General features: G+C 36.2%; 1 protein-coding gene across 6 annotated transcripts in view; it reads right to left on the bottom strand.

The window, feature by feature from the left end:
• The window catches only part of SLF2 (SMC5-SMC6 complex localization factor 2), a 44,165-nt gene extending 25,251 nt beyond the window's left edge, over positions 1 to 18,914 (bottom strand). For 2 of the 6 annotated variants that reach the window (XM_028513716.2, XM_028513715.2), the window contains exons 1-9: positions 18,514 to 18,653; positions 15,876 to 15,919; positions 14,631 to 15,370; positions 13,053 to 13,110; positions 7,953 to 8,941; positions 6,909 to 6,979; positions 3,492 to 3,614; positions 2,940 to 3,107; positions 1,669 to 1,771 (exon numbers count right to left, since the gene is read on the bottom strand). In XM_028513716.2, the coding sequence (XP_028369517.1) occupies positions 1,669 to 1,771; positions 2,940 to 3,107; positions 3,492 to 3,614; positions 6,909 to 6,979; positions 7,953 to 8,941; positions 13,053 to 13,110; positions 14,631 to 15,370; positions 15,876 to 15,919; positions 18,514 to 18,653 (2,436 nt within the window). Of the gene's footprint in view, positions 1 to 1,668; positions 1,772 to 2,939; positions 3,108 to 3,491; positions 3,615 to 6,908; positions 6,980 to 7,447; positions 7,523 to 7,952; positions 8,942 to 13,052; positions 13,111 to 14,630; positions 15,371 to 15,875; positions 15,920 to 18,513 lie in introns of those variants that run through there. The other 4 variants (XM_036027163.1, XM_036027162.1, XM_036027164.1 and 1 more) reach the window with 4 other exon arrangements.
• Positions 18,915 to 19,344: the final 430 nt, after the last annotated feature.

Raw genomic sequence — 19,344 nt, 5'->3', positions numbered from 1 at the left:
AATCAATAAATAAAAATAAAAATAAAAATAATCTGTCTTTATAGTCAGATGAGGCATATTCTGGGAAGCTTTAGAAAAGGTAATTACTATCACTAGATTAAAAACTCTAGGGAGGCCACTTTTTATTTAATTAGGACTGTTAAAAAATTACAAGTAATCAGTTACTGGAAGCAAATGCTCCTGCCCCATAGCCTACACCACCTGTTACTCTCTTTGCCTAAAATGCTCTTCTCCCACAGAGTGGCAAAGTTCATTCCATCACTTTCATCAGGTCTTTTCTCATACCTCACCTTATCAGAAAGGCCTCACTGATACCCATATATATATATAAAGCAAACTTTCTTTCCCACTCTGGTATTTTTTGTATCTATCTACCTTAGCTTACTTTTTCTTCATAGCACTTAACATCTGACCTAATATATGTATAAATGTGCACACGCACATTTGTCTGTCTCTTCTGTACTAGATAGAATGTGGGGTTCATGAGATCAGAGACACTGATTTTTTTTTTCATTGCTCTTCTCTCCAGTGTCTGGCATAGCTGGCACTCAGAACTGCCAGGTTTATAAAAAAATGAATAAAAGGCTATACTGGAATAGGTAGTTCTTGACAAATACAAGATTCTTTGAAATGCTATCTTAAAACCCAGAATAGAAACTCCATGTTTGTCCCACTTCTCATATAATAGTTATAGTCTCTGATACCACTGGTATTTATAAAGATACCATATAAATAATATAAAAATTAAGATAATTATTTTAAGTGGATTTAAGAGTTAAATATGAATGAGGAGGAGAAACATTGTTAGAGTTGCATAAAAAATATATGAATAGCCCTGGATGGTATAGCTCAGTGGACTGAGTGTGGGCCTATAAACCAAAGGGTGGCTGGTTTGATTCCCAGTCGGGGTACATGCCTGGGTTGCAAGCCAGGTCCCCAGTAGGTGGTGTTTGAGAGGCAACCATATATTGATGTTTCTCTCCCTCTCTTTCTCCTTCCCTTCCCCTCTCTCTTAAAATAAATAAGTAAAACCTTTAAAAATATATATGAATAGTTAAATATCAGTATACAAGCCAAACCTTAAAAATGTATGCAGACACCTCCACAAAAATAGGGAAAAAGGGTAACCCCTGCAATGTATATAAGCACTAAAAGACCTCTTCTGAAACTAAGTATAACATTGACTTACCAACATGATGAAATGTTTCGGGTACAACTAACATTATTGATTATCCTGCACACTACCTGCATTAATATTTTCTTTACACCTATTCTTTTTTCCTTAAAAAAGAAAAAAAACAAGATCCTACTTATTCACCATTAGAAGGGAAGGGAGGGAGAAAGAGAGGGAGAGAAACAAACAATGATGTGAGAAACACTGATCCAAAGGTCCAAAGATCTAAAACAAGGACCAAGACTGCAATCCAGGCATGTGCCGACTGGGAATCAAACTGATGACCTTTTGCTTTACAGGATGATGCCCAACTGAGCCACACTGGTCAGAGCTACATTGATTCTTTTGCCTCATTTGTATCCACTGAAATCATGGGTTTGATGTGCTACATTGTATTTTTCTCTAGTACTGTGCAAATAAGATTATATTTTAAATTTGCTTTTGACTGGGAAAAACAGTAGGAGGCAACTATAATCCCCACACATTTCTCTTACCCGAAATAGCCACTTTAACACAGGTACAGGACACTGGACATAATGATAAGCAGAGGTAAGGAAGCCTTGTGTTGTCAAAAAAATCTGATCTGTCTTTCCTGATCTGAAAAAATAAAGTAAAATCAGTGTGACTGTTGACAAGAAACTTCTACCACCACATTCTGACATAATCTGGGAAATGAACAAGCAAATCATCCTAAATCCTTTCTTCGGTGGATTCTACCCCAATAAAGATGGGTTACTTATAAAAGAAATTCAATGAAGGGCCTAAAGCTGTCTACAGGCAGTGTTGATGAGGAGGAGAGCCTGTCAAGTCTCAGGACACTGTCTGTTTTTGCCAACTGGGGTCTGTACTTCCATAAAACTCAGGATTAATGTGATTTCTCTGGATCTGAGATATCATGCACTGAGAGAAATTAGCTCTGGGGTAATGTGAGAGACTGTTAGTTGCCTATCCCAGTATCTATGTTTGCATTTCCTCTTGGTAACTGAACCCTGATTTTTAGCTGGGCACACTGGCTGCCTGAAATTAAAATCACTCCGCCCTGGCTGGTGTGGCTCAGTGGATTGAGCGCCAGCCTGCAAACCAAAGGGTCGGTGGTTCGATTCCCAGTCAGGGTACATGCCTGGGTTGTGAGCCAGGTCCCTAGCAGGGGGTACAAGAGAGACAACCACACATTGATGTTTCTCTCCCTGTCTTGCCCTCTGTCTAAAAAGAAAATTTAAAAAACAAAACAAAAACCTCAGAATTAAAAAAAAAAATCACTCTCCAGCCTTCCTTGTAGTAGGTATGGCCATGCTGACTAAGTTCTATGCAACAAACCCTAAGTAGAAATGCTGCGTGGGATTTCTGGGAAGTTGAACATAAAGGCTGGAACTCCAGTGCCAACTAAAGCAACCAAGTGCTAAGGATGGTGGAGAAAAAAGGTTACATGGTGAAACAGCAGACCTGGACTTCCTACCTTTGAATTCTTTCACATAAGAAAGAAATATATTTCTTATTTAAGCCCCTGATATTTTGACATTGTTTAGTCATTGTTATTATATACCGATCTTAATGCTAACTAATAAGGTATATGATGTACCAAACAACTATTTCACACTGCTTTCTATAATTAAATAATACAGCACAAAGGGCAATAGTAGTAAAAAAGAGGATTAAGAAACTGGATTGGTCATAGCAGAAATTAAACTTTTAGAAGATTACATCCATCAGAATCTTAAAGTAATTTTTATATGTGAAAAAGTAAAACGTCTGCTTTTTTACTTACTTAAGAATAAGCTTCTCTACAGCACTTTGTCCAATAAAACCAGAGTCTCTTAAATCCAAGGTATACTGATTGAAAATTTTTCCAGAATTGAAGAAATTAAATATTTCTTCACCTGGATGATGATCAGGAATAGCATCAATTGTAATTGAAAATTTCTTTAGAAATTCCCTGAAATTAGAAAAAGCCATTAAATAACAAAGTTATACTGCATATAATTTTATGCTTAAAAGTTGGGTGTAAAGCAAACTTTTCTTAGGACCTATGTCAATCCCAGATTAGAATTCTAACATGAGAACATGTGTTTTGCTCCTCACACTTTTTGCTAGTCATTAGTCCAAAGCCACTAAATGTGTGTGAGAAGAAATAACCAGGAGAAAAGACAAATGATGTTAACTTGGTCTTAATGCTTGTCTTCCAAATCCATCACAGATGGATTAGAAACCCATCACAGATTATCCACTAAGTAAATAACCATCAATTGCCCATTTTATAAAAACAAAATTAAAAAATATATAAACTTAACAGGGCATACATCATGAAAAAAGGGTGTACCTGTGCTCTTCTAAGAGGCCATCCTCATCATCTGTACTGTCTTGATCTCCAATTCTGATTGGGGATTTAATGCCTCGGCCCTGTCTTATGTCTTCCTGTAGTTGCTTCTGCAGTTCATCTAGCCTGAGAATTGAGACAATATTACTATAAATGGTTGGCTCTAAAAATAAAAACAATTTTTAGCTTATGCCTAAAGGTAGCACCAAGAAAAACTTTTATTAAGTATACTGTTATAAGACAAACTTTGTTTATACTTTAGGTCAAATCATGTCTCCCAAATACATCATAATGTATGTTATAGGATATACTATTTTCATTAAACACAAAAAATCTATCTTAGGTCTTAAGTCTTTTACCCAGCTATCAGTATGGTATTAGAATAGTATTCCATCACAGTCCTGGCTGGCTTGCTCAGTTGGTTGGAGTGTCATCCTATGCACCAAAAGGTAGTGGGTTCAATCCCTGGTCAGGGCATGTACCTAGATTGTGAGTTCGATCCCCAGTTGGGGTGCATACAAGAGGCAGCCAATCAATGCCTCTCTCTTTCTCTCTCTCTCAAATAAACAAACATATCTTTGTGTGAAAATTAAAAAAAACAAAGAAAAAGAATAGTATTCCATGACGTAAAAAACTTGAATGTTACTTTATAGCCAGGACTTCAAGAATGATGTCTAAATCTTTAGAAAAGGGGAAGGGAAAATGGCAAAAATAAACATTACTAATTTAATGTTTAATCTCTCATGCTCATGTTTTTCTTTTTCTTTTTTAATCATCACCCAAGGATATGTTTATAGATTTTAGAGAAAGGGAGAGAGGGAGAGAGGAAGAGAAACATTGATGTCAGAGAGAAGTATCAATCAGATGCCTCCTGTATATACCCTGACTGGCGATGGAACCTGCAGCCTAGGTATGTGCCCTGACTGGGAATTGAACCCACAATCTTTTGGTGTATAGGGCAATGTTCCAACGAACTGAGCCACCTGGATAGGCCTCTAATGTTCATTTGACTTCCAGTAGACCAACAACCTGATATTGTTTACTAGGCTTTCTAGCAGCAGTAATTATCATTGTTACCATCATCACTGTCACAACACCTAACCCTTACTAAAAACTTGATGTGTGATATACACTGTACTAAGGACTTTATGTATTAACTTTTTTAACTCTCACAACAACTCCATATGTAGTTTATAATTACCCATTTTATACACGAGGAAAAAGACATTAGAAAAACTAACTTACTCAAGCTCACAATGCGAGGAGCTGGGGTTCAAAGTCAGAGTCTAGCTCTGAAGTCCTTCCTTGCTTATATAACTCATCAAGATTAAGTATTTTTAACTGAGGTCCTTATCCCCAACTCCAGCCCCACAGTAGATGAGTGTAATACAACAGTAAATGACAGATAAATGTACTGCTCTATTACAACAAGAAACAGTCAATTATCAGATCAAACTAGCATCTCTGCCTTTGGTCTGTGCAATGTTCAATTTTAAATAAGCAACATCATTTTGGATCTATCACAAATCACATGAATTCACACATTTAAAGAATTTTATAATATAAATAATTTTTCTAATTATATTCAGAAAGGGAAACACTTCTGACCTAGTAAGATCTGCAAATCCTATATCTAGCTACTTAGTTATCAAGTTTAAGACACAGACAACTTCAAGAAGTTGAAGACAACTTCAAGCCAGTTGAGCTTTTAGTGAAGGTCCCTGGGCTCATTTCAAGGATATTCCTTTAACTAATAAGGAAGATATTTTTCCCGTCTCATTAGCAAAAGCATTTTGCAACTAGTTATGTAAATTTCATCAGGGTCATTGTGACCCTCAAACTCTTTGATTTTTCTGTGTGTGTATGTCAGAGGTGTCATTCACAACTAAACTGCCTCAAAAGAGTATCATATTTTTCGGACTGTAAAACATACTTTACCCCCAAATTTGGGAGGAAAAGGGGGGTGGCGTCCAGTGGTGGAGCGGGGCCACAGGTTATTAAATATTTTACTACATTTTTTTGCTTCAAAATTTTTTCCCTATTTTCCTCCTCTAAAACCTAGGTGCATCTTATGGTCCTGAAAATATGGTAGTCTGATGTAGAAATAACATGTTTGGTTATACTGGTATCAAAACTTGGGACTAAGCAGGCATACAAACATGTAAAAAAAATTGTACCCATGCAAACAAAAACCCCCAAACAACCTAATTAAAAAATCAGCAAAGGACCTTGAATAGACATTTCTCCAGACAAGCTATACAAATGCCAATAAGAACATGAAAAGGTACTCAACGTCATTAGCGAAATGCAAATCAAAACCATAATGAGATATTTCATACTCCTTAGGATAGTTATTATCAAAAATAACAGAAAATACCAAGTCTTGCTAAGGATGTGGAGAAACTGGTACCCTTGTGCACCGCCGGTGAAAATGCACAATGGTGTAGCCACTATGTTAAACTGTATGGCAGTCCCTCAAAAAATGATGCACAGAATTACCATATGATCCAGCAACTGCACTTCTGGGTATATATCCCAAATTGAAAGTGGGTACTTGAAGGCATATTTGTACAGCCACGATCATAACAGCAATATTTACAATAGACAAAAAATAGAAGCAACTCCAATATCCATTGATGAATAAATACAATGTGGTGTCTATATGGAATTCTGACACATGCTACAACATGGATGAACCCTGAAGATATGCTAAGTGAAATAAGTCAATCACAAAAGGACAAATGCTTATAATCTCATTGCATGAGGTATCTAGAATAGTCAATTTCATAGAGAAAGTACTGATAGAATGACTGTTGTACCAGGGGATGAGAGAAGGGGGAGTTATAGGTTAATGGATATGGAATTTTAGTAAAGGAGGATGAAAAAAAATGTTCTGGAGCTAGATGGAGGTGATGGTTGCACAACAATGTAAATGTACTTAGTGCCAGTGAATCATACATTTAAAAGTGATTAAAATGGTAAATTTTATATCTTTTATCATAATAAAAAAGTGAAAATTTTACTAAGGCTTTTGATCAAGAATTTCAGGTATCAGGTCACAGGTGGCAAACACAAGGCCCGTGGGCCAAATCCAGCCCTCCACACCTTGTTTTATCTGGCCCAGGACCTTGTTTTTACCCAGAGGCAGCGCTGAGCTCCTTGCCCTAGTTAAGGAGTAGTTACATTCATAAATTACATTTGCCCCTTTGAAGGCAACCGTGAGGCTGATGTGACCCCTGGTGAAAATGAATTTGACACCCCTGAGTTAGACAGTAGTTGTTATAAGCAGAAAAAAATTATATTACTAATTAATGCAGTATACCATAAAAACCTGGAGCCTCTGATCCAGCCTATGAACAAGAATATCTTATTTCTAAAACAGTATTTAAATTTAGTCAGGTAATCAAAATACTAACTAACCTTTGGGTGTCTTCCATTTCCTTCACTAGACGCTCTAGAGTATTTGTGTAAGTTCCACTATGAACACGTTCCTAAAACAAGAAGAAAATTTAGGAATACTTTATAACATATCTTAGAAAAAGAACTGGGATGTTTTAAGTTACTCAGAATACTAAAGAATATTTTCTATTTCAATAACCTGGGCCAGGAGGATACCTTTCTTAAAAAAGAATTTTCACCATCATGCTTTAAATCTAGTATTTTGTACTACAGGCAATTTGATTTTACCATCTATAAGAAAAGGCACTACTTATAAAACCCTGCCAGTCTTAGAAACTGACTGTAAACACCCAAGGGCTCCATGGCTACCCTGTCTTTATTTTTAAATTCTATTTTAGTGGAATTAAACTATTAATTTTTAGGTGTTACCATGAGCATTAACACCTTCCCCACCAAATTTTACAGACATATTAGAATTTAATTCAGCTTATTCCCAAGATAGAATGAAGCACTTTATAAATAAAATTGCACACCACAATTAACAACATTCTACACTCTACCTTCATTTACAGCAGTGGTCTCCAAAGCAGAGGGTGTGCAAGGTGATCCATTGGGGTGCAGGAAGAAAATAATAGAACTTCTATTTATATGGAACTTCTATAGATACTCTGTAGAACTTAGTCTATAGTAACTTCTACATAAATTCTATAGGAAAATACTTTTTTTCTTCTTCCTTTAAATTGTTTTTGCATATTCTTTAGAAAGTACATAGTGATACATGTATTAATCTATAAGTATACAAATATATTGGGGTGCATGCTCAAAAATTTTTTTTTACTAATAGAAGTGTGTGTGATCAAAAAAGTTTGGAGACCACTGATTTACAGTAATAAAACTAAAGATAGGGGAAACCCATTAATCAAACAAAAACTGTACCAGGTGCAGACCAATTATGAGTCATAACAAATACTGGATTTTAAAATAAGTTCTAACATTCTATTCTTCTTTCACTAATCAATCCATCTTTCCCTCTTCAAATAAAGATAATGTTATAGAACTACTTACTGTATAGTCTGATGACTGAGATCCAAGCCCCTTGGAAGGAACAGGAGGCTTTCCTGTAGATGCAGGAGTCTGATTGAAGTTCCAAGGCATTATTTCTTCCAGTGGTTTTAATGTTTCCTCTTCCTCATCACTGTCTAGGTTGTAACCTAAACTTTCTTCATCACTATCAAAATCACCCCTTAGTTTTCTTTTCAGTGCATTGCTACCTGCATTGGAATTTCCTGAACTCTCTTTTTCTGAAGGGGTTTTATCTGAAGGTGCTGTAGGACTTGGGATACATGGCACAACTTCCAAAGCAGCTGGGGGAGACTTTGTAGGAGTGCCATTTTCTGAATGCAAAGATCCCCCAGAAATTTTCCCTGAAGGTACATTAGAATCAGCCTTATTAGTCTTTGCTTTGTGTTCCTTGTGTTTGGAGGACTCTGCAGAGTGCCCAGAACATTCTTTAGATGAGGACCGCTCTTTTTCTTTTTTAGGAACTGAAAGAGTGCAATTTTTAGAATTTAATGGTACCCGAGAGGAACCAGCACTTGGAACATGGGAAAGTAAAGGTAGAAGTTTTGTCTCCTTTGCTGCCACAGGGCTGGCAGTTTTATTTTTCTGAAGGTTGCTAGATTTTTTAACTGCAGACTTTTCCTGAGGTAAAGATAAGTGAGGTTTCTGTATCTTAGTCTCTTTGGTACTTGCCACACGGACTTGGTCACTATTCCTGGAAGAATGGTGGCCAGAATTTGAAGATGCCAAGCCTGCAGAGGAACAATCTGCTTCTTCATTCGGTTCCCTGGATATATCTTCCAAGCGCAATACATCACCAGGTGTCTTCAGTGCAATGTGTTTTATAAATTTCTCTCTCTGATGTGGTCCGTCAGGACGCTTCTCAAGGAAAGACTCTTTAGCTTTTGGCATTATAGATTCTCTTGTGCTTTTCAGATCTGAGTCCGCAGAGTTCCTTTTTCTTTTGTCAGGAAATTTATTCTGCTTAGAGCCTGCTAAAATTTAATTTTTGCCAGATTAGTGAAAATATATTTTCCTATTTTACTTAAGTTTATTCAATTAGTATCTAGAACACCCTGACAAAATGTTTAAATTCTAAAAGTTTAGGCTGAGATTATTCATCACATATGGAATTTGGAAAAAGAGTTAATACCATCATTTATTTTTTTAACTGATAAATATTGGTCAGTCCAAGAAATTTTAAGGCAATGACAAAAGCTGATTTTCATTCCAAAACTATTAAGTTTACTACCTAAATAAAATTAAAGGTATAATTCCCCCAAACATAAAAAACTACGTATCTATATCAAGGAAAGGATTCCAAAGGCACTTTGCTTCCAAGTGCATAAACACTCTTTCTTAGACCAAGGACTACATGGTTCCAGAAATGTAACACTTCTATATCTAAATTTACATTACCTTAAAACACATAAACGGTAACTAGTTGAAAGCAGACACATTTTAATTTCTTAACTAAAGAAATTAATCCAAGTTTCCCCGCCTAGTATTTGATTGTTTATCCTTTCCCATGTATCCCTCTAGTCTTCAGCTATGTTATGGGTTAAACTGTGGCTCCCAAAGTGGTGTGTGAAATCCTAACTCCCAGAACCTCAGAATGTGATGTTCATTACAAGTAGTGTTTCTTACAGGGGTAATCAAATTAAAATGAGGTCATCAAGGCAGATCCTAATTCAGTACGACTAGTGTCCTTATAAAAAGAGAAATGTGGACATGAAGACATACATGCAGAGGGAAGATGATGTGAAGATACACATGGGGAATGTGCTGTGATTGGACTGATGCATCTACAAGTCAAGGAACGCCAAGGATTATAGACAAACACCAGAAGCTATAAGAGGCAAGGAAGGATCCTCCCTTAGAGTTGTAAGAGAAACCAAGGCCCTGTTGATAACCTTAATTTTGGATTTCTAGCTTCCAGAACCATGAAGTAATAAATTTCTGTTGTTTTAAACCACCTAGGTTTTGGCAGCTGTTATGGCAGCCCTAGACAACTAATATAAGCTGAGTTAGTAGCTCCGTCCAGAAACACTTTAATAACCACAAAAATTTGAGTTAACCAGTTTTTAAAAATTTCTTATTATAAGTTTAAAAATGCGGTTTCATTAATTCACCCTTAAAATTCATTCATTAAAAATTACTATATAATCAGTATTCTCAAAAATCACATTTCCCTAAATTAAGTTTCTTTTTGTAATGGCATATCCTCCATGTTTCCCCACTCCCCAAATCCTCAACAGATTAAAAAGAAAAAGACACAAACAAAAAAATCCTCAAGAGTCAAGCAATTTGGATACCTTGATGAATAAATATTCTGAAAAATTCATCTTATAAAAAATGTATTATAAACAAATGTTCCATGTCCATTCTTTTATAGGTATCTCCTATTACCTGAAGAAACCATTTATGACCACTCAGTTTTCTGGGGCTCAATGTCTTGTTAAAAAAAATAGGAGTCCCTTATAGTGCAGGATAAGAAATCAAGTTAACTAAGAAAAAGGGAAGACTTGGGGTACACTTATACTGATTGTCTTAAGTTTGAAGGTTATAAGAAAAATAGCTACAGAGCTGCCAATTTCAGTTTGGTTCCATTTCCCTAGAGAAGTCAGACATTTACATACAGCTAGTAATGAGAAGAAATTCCTGCTTTGTTCAGGAACTGAATTGAAGACTTGTCCAGGAGGAGAGAAAAACTATTTGTGGGCAAAGTTTAGAAAAAATCAGCTTATTAAGAAATTTTAACATCTAGAATTAGAGGAAGGTGAACTGGTACTATAGTTAGGCTTCCTTTTTGCAAGCTCTGTAGGGCAATGGATTACCTACAAAAATTTCATGCTTCTTTTTGCACCCCTTGGACAACCTTCAGAGTGAATGTTTTATAACATTTCAAATATGTATTAGTTGGGGGAGGTAGGTATAAGGGGACTAAATGGTAATGGAAAAATTTATAAAAGATTAAACTAAAAAATATGTATTAGTATATAAAATGCTCAGATAAGCCAGTGATTGAGTCTGTAAAGAAAAAAAGAGGAAAAATCTAAATGCCACTTAATAGGGAATTGGCTATTAATTATGGAATAAACTAGGGATGGATTAAGTTGGACTTCAGAATTCAGCCAAAGGACAAGGCTCTGGAAGACCAAAGAGCCAAATGTCTATACTACTAACATTTGTGTGAATAATTGATGTGTGATGAATACACAGCATCATTACAATGGATAACTGTAATAGTAATATAAACAAGATATAACACTTAGAGTATTAATATCTACTCAGATAAAGTAAGTATTCTTCATGTTATCTAGAATGAAGAAAAATCCTCTTATATACCATATATTCTGTTGACAGTCAATCGAAGTATAAATGTATAAAGAGTACAGTACCACAATTATGAGGATTATGAAAAACATGCAAAAATATTAGAATAAAAATATAAGTCCCTGGCCAGGTCGCTCAGTTGGTTTGAGTGTTATCCTGATATGCAAAGGTTGCAGGTTCATTCCCTGGTCAGGGCACATACAAGAGTCAACCAATGAATGCATAAATAAGTGGAACAACAAATCGATTATTTCTCTCTCCTCTTTCTCTCTAAAACCAATAAACATTTTAAAAAATTGTATGTAAGTGAAGGCAACCATCTTAAGCCTGCCTCTGAAAATATGTAGGAAGCATCTTTTTCAAGCAGTGTTCAAAAACTTCAGTATGTGGAATTATATAAATAAAACTATTTTGGTCACCACAGATGAAATCTGTAAACCCATGAACTAAAAATAATTTTTATCTCAGTCATTATCAAAGGGAGGAAAAAGGCTGAATAGCTTGGTGGCAATATCACCAGCAGCCCCTTATACTTGTGAAGCTAGTCTAAAAATACTCTGCTCTTCCATTCACCTCAGTGCAAAGTGATTATTTATTTAATATTAGAAGCATGTAATACAGTGAGTGCAGGAGCAATTTCATGATTGAGCAATTACTGTTCTTATACTATTAATGTCAAAATTCACTAACATTTGATGATCAAAATCAACATTATAAAAATTAAATGCATTTTTTTAAAAAACATAAAACTTCAGACTTATTCTTATATCCTGGAATCTCCTTCTATGATACTAAGTATGATTTCAGCCCTGGCTGAAGATTGATTATAACACTTGAGGTCACTTGATCAAAATGCAATATACTTCTAGAATATATAAAAAATAGAATTTTACACAAAACCTGAAGAGTAGTAAGTCAGAACTGTCTCTATATCTCCATTTTTTAAGTTTCTAAAAGCAACCTCCTTATATGGATGGGAGGTGCCAATGAATTAAAAGGACATAGAACAGGGCATGTCACACAGTAAGGGCTTAATAAATGTATTTTACTATTATCATTGAGATTGTGGAAATTTGTAAAGTCCGTTTTTCAAAGTTTGCAGTCATAACTGAAAAAAGTTCTGATATACCAAACTATTAACAGTTGTTATTTCTGGGGCCCTTCCATTTTTTGTTATAAATTTCTACAATGTTTAAATTTTATACTGTCCTATTTTCTAGTAAAAAAATAAAGACACTGAATTAACAGCATCTGAGTTAACAGTAGCTGTTTGCTATTATGTATTTTCTCAACCAATAGATAATAAAAGTACAAACTAGTGTCATGTAAGTGTCCATGAAATTTGATTCTAAAAAGAGATCTTTGTATTTAAAATACAGGAAAAGACTGCAGTGGATCAAGGTAACAGTTTCAACCTTAAACAAAGCATCTTCAATACCAAGATCTCAGATAATCCACAATTCCAGGAATATAGATTAAACTGTAGCCAAGGATTCAGAAGTAGGGCACTGAATGTCACCAGTATGAGAAACACATTGTAAGGAACTATTGAAAAATGTAGAGAAGAGTCAAGATAAACCACAAATTAATTACATGTGCTAAATTCAAGGACTATTCATTTTGAATAAAATACTATCAAACTCTAAAGTTAGACATTCGATTCACCTCTAGGAAGGAAACTGCATTTTTAAACAAATTGGCTTTAAAAAACAGTGCCATTAAAATGTAAATGTATTTGCAAATTCATAAATTTAATTATTTTGATTCTACCTGAAGCAGTTTCCCATGAATCAGAAGATGATCTTTTTCTTGAGAGATGTCCATTTTCCTATTAGTAAAATGAAAAAAAATTCATTAGGAGTTAGATTAATAATATGAATTTTTCTTCAACACATTTAAACACAGATTTCTAGACCGAATAAAGCACGAACATATTTTTGGAGGTAAATTCCCTATAATAAAATACTTTAAATCTTAAGTTTTATCATAAAAACAAAGGGCATGTGTAGTATAAAAATATAAAAACACCGTAAAGTCAGTTTTCATACACTAATTCAGAGATTTATATTAACAACCCAGGATTAAGATTCTATTAGAGCAGTGCAATTATTTTAATAAATAGTAAACCTAGTATTTGTCAATCAAATGGACTCAATACTTCTGTTTAAATATCAATGTAACACCAAACACTGAAATCTTATAAAAAAGGACCAAATGTTACTAACCTCTATTTTTTTTTAAGATTTTATTTATTTTTTTTTTTAGGGAGAGAGGAAGGGAGGAAGAAAGGGAGAGAAACATTAACGTGTAAGAGAATCCTCTTGCAAGACCCGGCCTGTGACCCACACATGTGCCCTGACTGGGAATCAAACCAGCAACCCTTCAGTTCGTAGGCCTGCACTCAGTCCCCTGAGCCACACTAGCTAGGGCCAAAACTCTATTGATCACTAGCAATTTAATCACAGGCAAAGGCACCAACTACAATTTCCATTAACATACAGTGCAACAATCTCTATCTACTCCTAGAATATCATAGTTTGGTTTATTTTTGGTTTACCAGATTTACAAATTTTATAGCAACTTTTCCACATAGCACTTCCTTGTTACCTAACCTTCCTGTATTTGCTCTGTATGTAGAAAAGCTCTTTGCAACAGATATGCTTAACGACTTGACTTTTCAGGGAAGAAGGACAGCTTTTATGCTGATCTAAATTCAGTTTAGTTTCAAAAGATAAATATGATGAGATTAAGATATATCTGGATAGTTTTCTAAGCTTTCTAAGACCCATACTCAATTATTTAAGATTTATATTTAAACCAGTGATTCTCAAACTTTAAAGTGTATCAGAATCATCTGGAAAGCTTGTTAATCAGATTGCTGGACTCTACCTGCAGTTTGTTTTAGTGGGTCTGGGGTGGGGCCAGAGATTTGTATTTTTAATAAGTTCCAAGGTGATGCTGCTGTTGCTAGTCCAGGAACCCCATTTTGAGAACCTCTGTTCTAAACCACTTCCTGCTGTTTTTGATTTTCCATTCCTCATGCATCTCCCTTCAGCACAGCCTAATTTAAAAATGACCATACTTGCCTAAAAAAAAATGTTTACTTTTCTGATTAAGTAAGATCTTTGTTCCTAGTCTGAAAAAATTAAAGGCAAGAAACACTGGTTTACTGAGTTTGATTGACAACTGGAGAAAACCTAATGAAAGTAACTTCTACAGAATATATGTATCATTATTTTCTTAACAAAAGATACCAGTATGATGTTAACAATTATTAAGTATTTTTAGATTTAATATCTAAATATGATAAAGCAGTCGTGAAGCTAATTCAGTAATTATTGCACATACCAGGTTTGAAAGATTACTTTTTCCAGGTCTGACATCATTCTGTTTACTTTGTTCCTGCCTTGGTTGATCGTTTTTTCCTATGCTAGAGGATTTTAAGGAAAGACTGCTTGCTTCTGAGAAAGAATTTTCTGAGTGGGTTCTCTGCTCCATTTGCTCCTTTCTCAACTTCTTTAGTTGTCTTTCTCTGCAGTAAGAAGCTAGTGACGACTGGAACTTAGCTCCCAGTGGGCTTTCTCCTGGGTGATGCCTGGATAGGCTGCTCCTGCTGCTAAGACTTCTGGAGGTGTTCTTGAACATGTCAGCTTCTGTCACTGTGGCCTGCTTGTTGGTATCTGCACTGGTCTTGCCTTGATCTCTATCATTCTTCTCCCTACTATTTTCATGAGTTAGTAATGACTTCCTTCTCTCTGGAGATCGATGTTTTTTCTTTAGTGTCTTCATCTCTTTAGACAGGTGACATGAAGGAGGAACATAGACTGTCTTTGTAACTGTCTTTGGACATTTGGTGGTTAGTGACACACAAGGCCGATATGACTCATGTACACCACGATCTTTAGGGTGCTCTTTAACACTTCTCATGAAAGCCTCTATAATAGGGCTCTTTTCTGATGGCAGCCCTTTGGGTTTAGATTTTTTTGGTGAGGATGATTTCCTTTCAAACTGCTCTGTGCCATTGATGGACAAACCACTTTCTCCATATCTGATGTTTGATTTTTGTGGAGAATCCAACATATGTCGGTCTAAGTAGCCAATTAAAACAATACAAACCACATGTTATTAAAAATATACAAACTATTGCACCTTATATATTTATTTAAAGTATTGATATTTAAAATACTAAGCTATCACAAAAAATTTCAAATTGTTTAGTTAGAATGATGATACACATTTTATCATATTATCATATGATGATACACATTTTTTATCATGGGGATAAAAAAATAGTTTATTTGTTAACAGCCTTAACTTTCATAAGACTCCCTTTTGCTATATCATGTAAGCTCTTAACGGCTCTATGAAATAATGTTACTGTGTTAGAGAAATGAAAATAGTATGCACTATGAAAATTATTGACTGGACTAATTAAAAAAGTATAGCAGCAAAAAGTTTCTTCATAATGTTTAGAAACTGCATTTTCATATTTTCAATTTTGAACATTATTTAATCAAACTGAGCTTAGATTTAAAAATTGATCTATTTCCCTCCAAAAAAAATCCCACAAAAATTCATTAATAGTATACATACCTTGTTTCGAAGCTGCTTTGAAGAAATTTATAATTGACTGCCTCCTGAAAATAAAAGCATAACTAATATGGAATCACATAAGCAAATATTAAAATCTCAATAATTCAGAGTAAGTGGAGAGCACTAGATTTATAGAATATAGGCTGGATTTCACTATCTAGTTTAATCAAATTCTGACAATGGCAATAATGCTTTGCTCAGCTGATTGTAAAAAATTGAAAACATAACTCAAAAATTCCTGCAGAAGTAAATTTGTAAAAGTACAACTGAGGTTTATGTAATCTACAGTACTAAAATTATAAGATTGAAGTGTGAATCCAGGGAATTGGTAGACTGCTTCCTAGGGCTGAAAAGCTCATTGTTACACAAAGTAAAAGATCTTCAGGGGATTTGATCCTATTCTTTGATAACTTCACTGATTGATACAAAATAATGCTTAGTAGATGTCTGCTGAATACCGAAAGATGTAAAAACTGAGTAAAATCTGAACAGATTCATAACAAGAATAGATGGCAGTAGAATGGCAATATGGGTGACCTGGCTGGTCAGAGGAGGCAACTGAAGAGTGTGCTGGGAAAAGACAGAAAGGATGAAGTATTAACCTTATACTACCCTCTCATATACTACAGTAAGGTGGTAATCTAAATAACAGCAGAAATTGGATGAGTTCACAACTACATAGTATTTCAAAAATCTTAACTTATCTAAGAATTCTTAAGATATTTACAAAAATAACACACTACCTGGGAAAAACACAAACAAAACAAAAAGGAAGTTAACAAGAATAACAAAAACCATATTATTTTCATTTTTAAGGATTTCTGTACCCTACAGTGGACACAAAATGAAACAGGACCATATTATTAGAATTTGTATTCCACTTTGTTCATATCTTTAAGAGTTATTCATCAGCTGCATAAAGAGGGATATGTAGAGCAAAAAAAATCAACTTTTTTGGCAAATTTTGCTAAAATGTAATGATTTTATTTAAAGAGAATAAGCAGTGGTGTATGAGTATTCCTAAACATTTATCCACTAAGAAGTTGGAATGCTCAGAGAAAATGAACAATTCAGGTCCCTTAAAGGTTAAGTTTCTTCATCTTGTACACTTTACTGGTCACATTAAAAAAACAATGTCCTCCTTTAACAGTTTACTGACAGTCTACAATGTTTGAGATGGTGGTGGAAAAGCCAAGAGGTAATAAAATGAATGAATGATGGAAGAAAGAATCTATGCATTTGTTTTCATAAAATAAATTCTATCAGGCAAATTCACTACACAGCAGTTAAGAAAGAAATGCTAGAGGTTCTGTAAAGGGGAGAAAAACGATGTAAAGGATGATGATACCTTCAGTTATTGGCTGAGGAAAGAGAAATGAGACAGGATTAAGAAGCAGTTAATTCATAACAAGATAATGTTTTCATATGATTAAAAGTAACACTATAGCTCTTCCTTAAAATGTTTGATCCCTGCCTTTTTTTATTAATACTCCAGAGAGAAAAATGATTTTGTAAGACATTTGTAAAAACACTATGTAACTTTCAAGAATGAATAGTTCTCTAAGTTCATATGCACAAAAATGCCTATTATTTTTAACTAGATAAAAAATTGTAACAGCTCACAAACCCTTATCTGAAACATTTGGGGCCAAATGTATTTTAGAATTCTGAATGTACTGGATTTTAGAAAGGTGGTAACTTAGGTGCAGTATGTAAAGCCCCCTAATAGGGTCTGATATTGCACCCTGTAAACAAATTAATATTTTTCCAGCAAAACTTATGAATACTCATACTTAATGGGATAAAGGCCATATACAGCCTTCCATTAGTTATAGTCAGGTTTGGCTACCAAGTAAGATGTGGTGCCAAACTTACCGAAAACTTTTAGTTTTCATAGCTTTCTGATTTTCAGAATTAAGATAAGGGATTGTGGCCCTGTACTGCAATAACAGAAGGTAAATTTATTGTTAAACTTATGTTACAAGCTCTTAAACTTAAAATAAAAAAGACAGTACCAAGTGTGTAGAGAATTTAAACATGTTTTATTGTCAGAAGATGTCATTTGAGGAAACTCCCAGTCTCATTACATAGCTCCCACAAAATCTTTACATAAAAACTGACCTCTTGGCAAGAAGTTTCTGGAGAAAACATATCACGTTCCAAATCTGCATTTTCTTTTAAGTATGAATTACTGTTTATACTGAACTATAAAGTAATTCGTGGGTTTCCCTCATCACATCTTACATAATTTCACCCACAACATAGAAAAAAGGTTTATACTATTAGACAGTAGGACTAACAAAGTAGAGAAAACCACCTAAATATGCACTAACCGGCTAGGGCCCCGGGTCCAGCTATCTATCATAAAGGACAAAAATCACGTCTACCTAAGGCGGGGTCTCCGCAGCCTCCCAGGCAGTGGTCATTAGACCGAGTAGACCGAGTCCCAACTACAGAAAAGGAAACTCGAACTCCCAGATGTCCCCGCGCGGAGGCGGGGCGGAGGTTTGCCAGGCCCCCAAACGCCGAGGCCCGAGCTCGCGAAGGGTGGCGGGAACTGGAAGAACAGCCGTCCGCAGTCCTCCCTCATACCCTTGCCCCCACGACCCGGCCCCTTCTCAAGCCCTCTGCACGGTACCTGTCCCCAGGACTCTCTGTTCTTTTTCCCGCTGCAGCAGGGACGGTACTACCGGGTCTCAGATGGCAGCGCGGGGGCGACAACCCCGGGGCTGGGGATGAGGGGAAACCTGGCCTAGCAAGCATGTAGCGCCTTGTCATGTCGGCGCCGCTGGCGACGGCGGCATAAGCTGTGACTGGAGAAGCTGGTTGCGTGGTTGCCGTCTTGCTGCTGGGACTCGGGGAAGCTGTGGGAGCAGAGGTGGGCGGCACCCCCTTCTCTCTTCATGGCGGTTCTCTCTCTTCGGAAGTGACTCCTAAGTGAGCGGGAAGGAACCTGAGGACCACCAGGGGGCGGGCCCTACTTGAAGAATAGGGTTCTGATTGGCTGATACTGCGGTCGTTCCAGTAGTGGCGCAATAGAAAGCCGCAGCCTCTCAGGAGAAGGAGGGGTTTCGGGGAGGGGGAGGGGAGAAGAAAAACTGGCCCACCGTCACGTGCGCGCGCAGGGGGCGGGGCGCGCTGCGGAGTCCTGTTCGCGTCAGTCCTGGCGGGCGGCGGGGGCGGGAAGGTGCGGGCAGTGGTGGGCGCTGCGGCAGCTGGCGAAACCCCCGGGTTGGAAGCGAGGGGCAACGTTTGCGAAAAGCAAATGTAAGCGGCAGCTGCCCTTGGTTGAGGATGGCTAGCCGTTTGGCTCTGTGTCACACTGTTGTGTGTCAGAAATCCCCAGCTATTCATTACATGTTTGTAGCATCTTAGGTCAAAGTGCACTAATGCTGTCACCATTTCCTCTGTATTCTACACAGCCCGGCCTGAAGACTTGTCCATTCTGTAAGGGTTTTTCTTTTTCACG

This window comes from Phyllostomus discolor, chromosome 5 (genome assembly GCF_004126475.2).
Source record: "Phyllostomus discolor isolate MPI-MPIP mPhyDis1 chromosome 5, mPhyDis1.pri.v3, whole genome shotgun sequence".
NCBI lineage: Eukaryota > Metazoa > Chordata > Mammalia > Chiroptera > Phyllostomidae > Phyllostomus > Phyllostomus discolor.
This window is presented reverse-complemented; position numbering and strand designations above follow the sequence as displayed.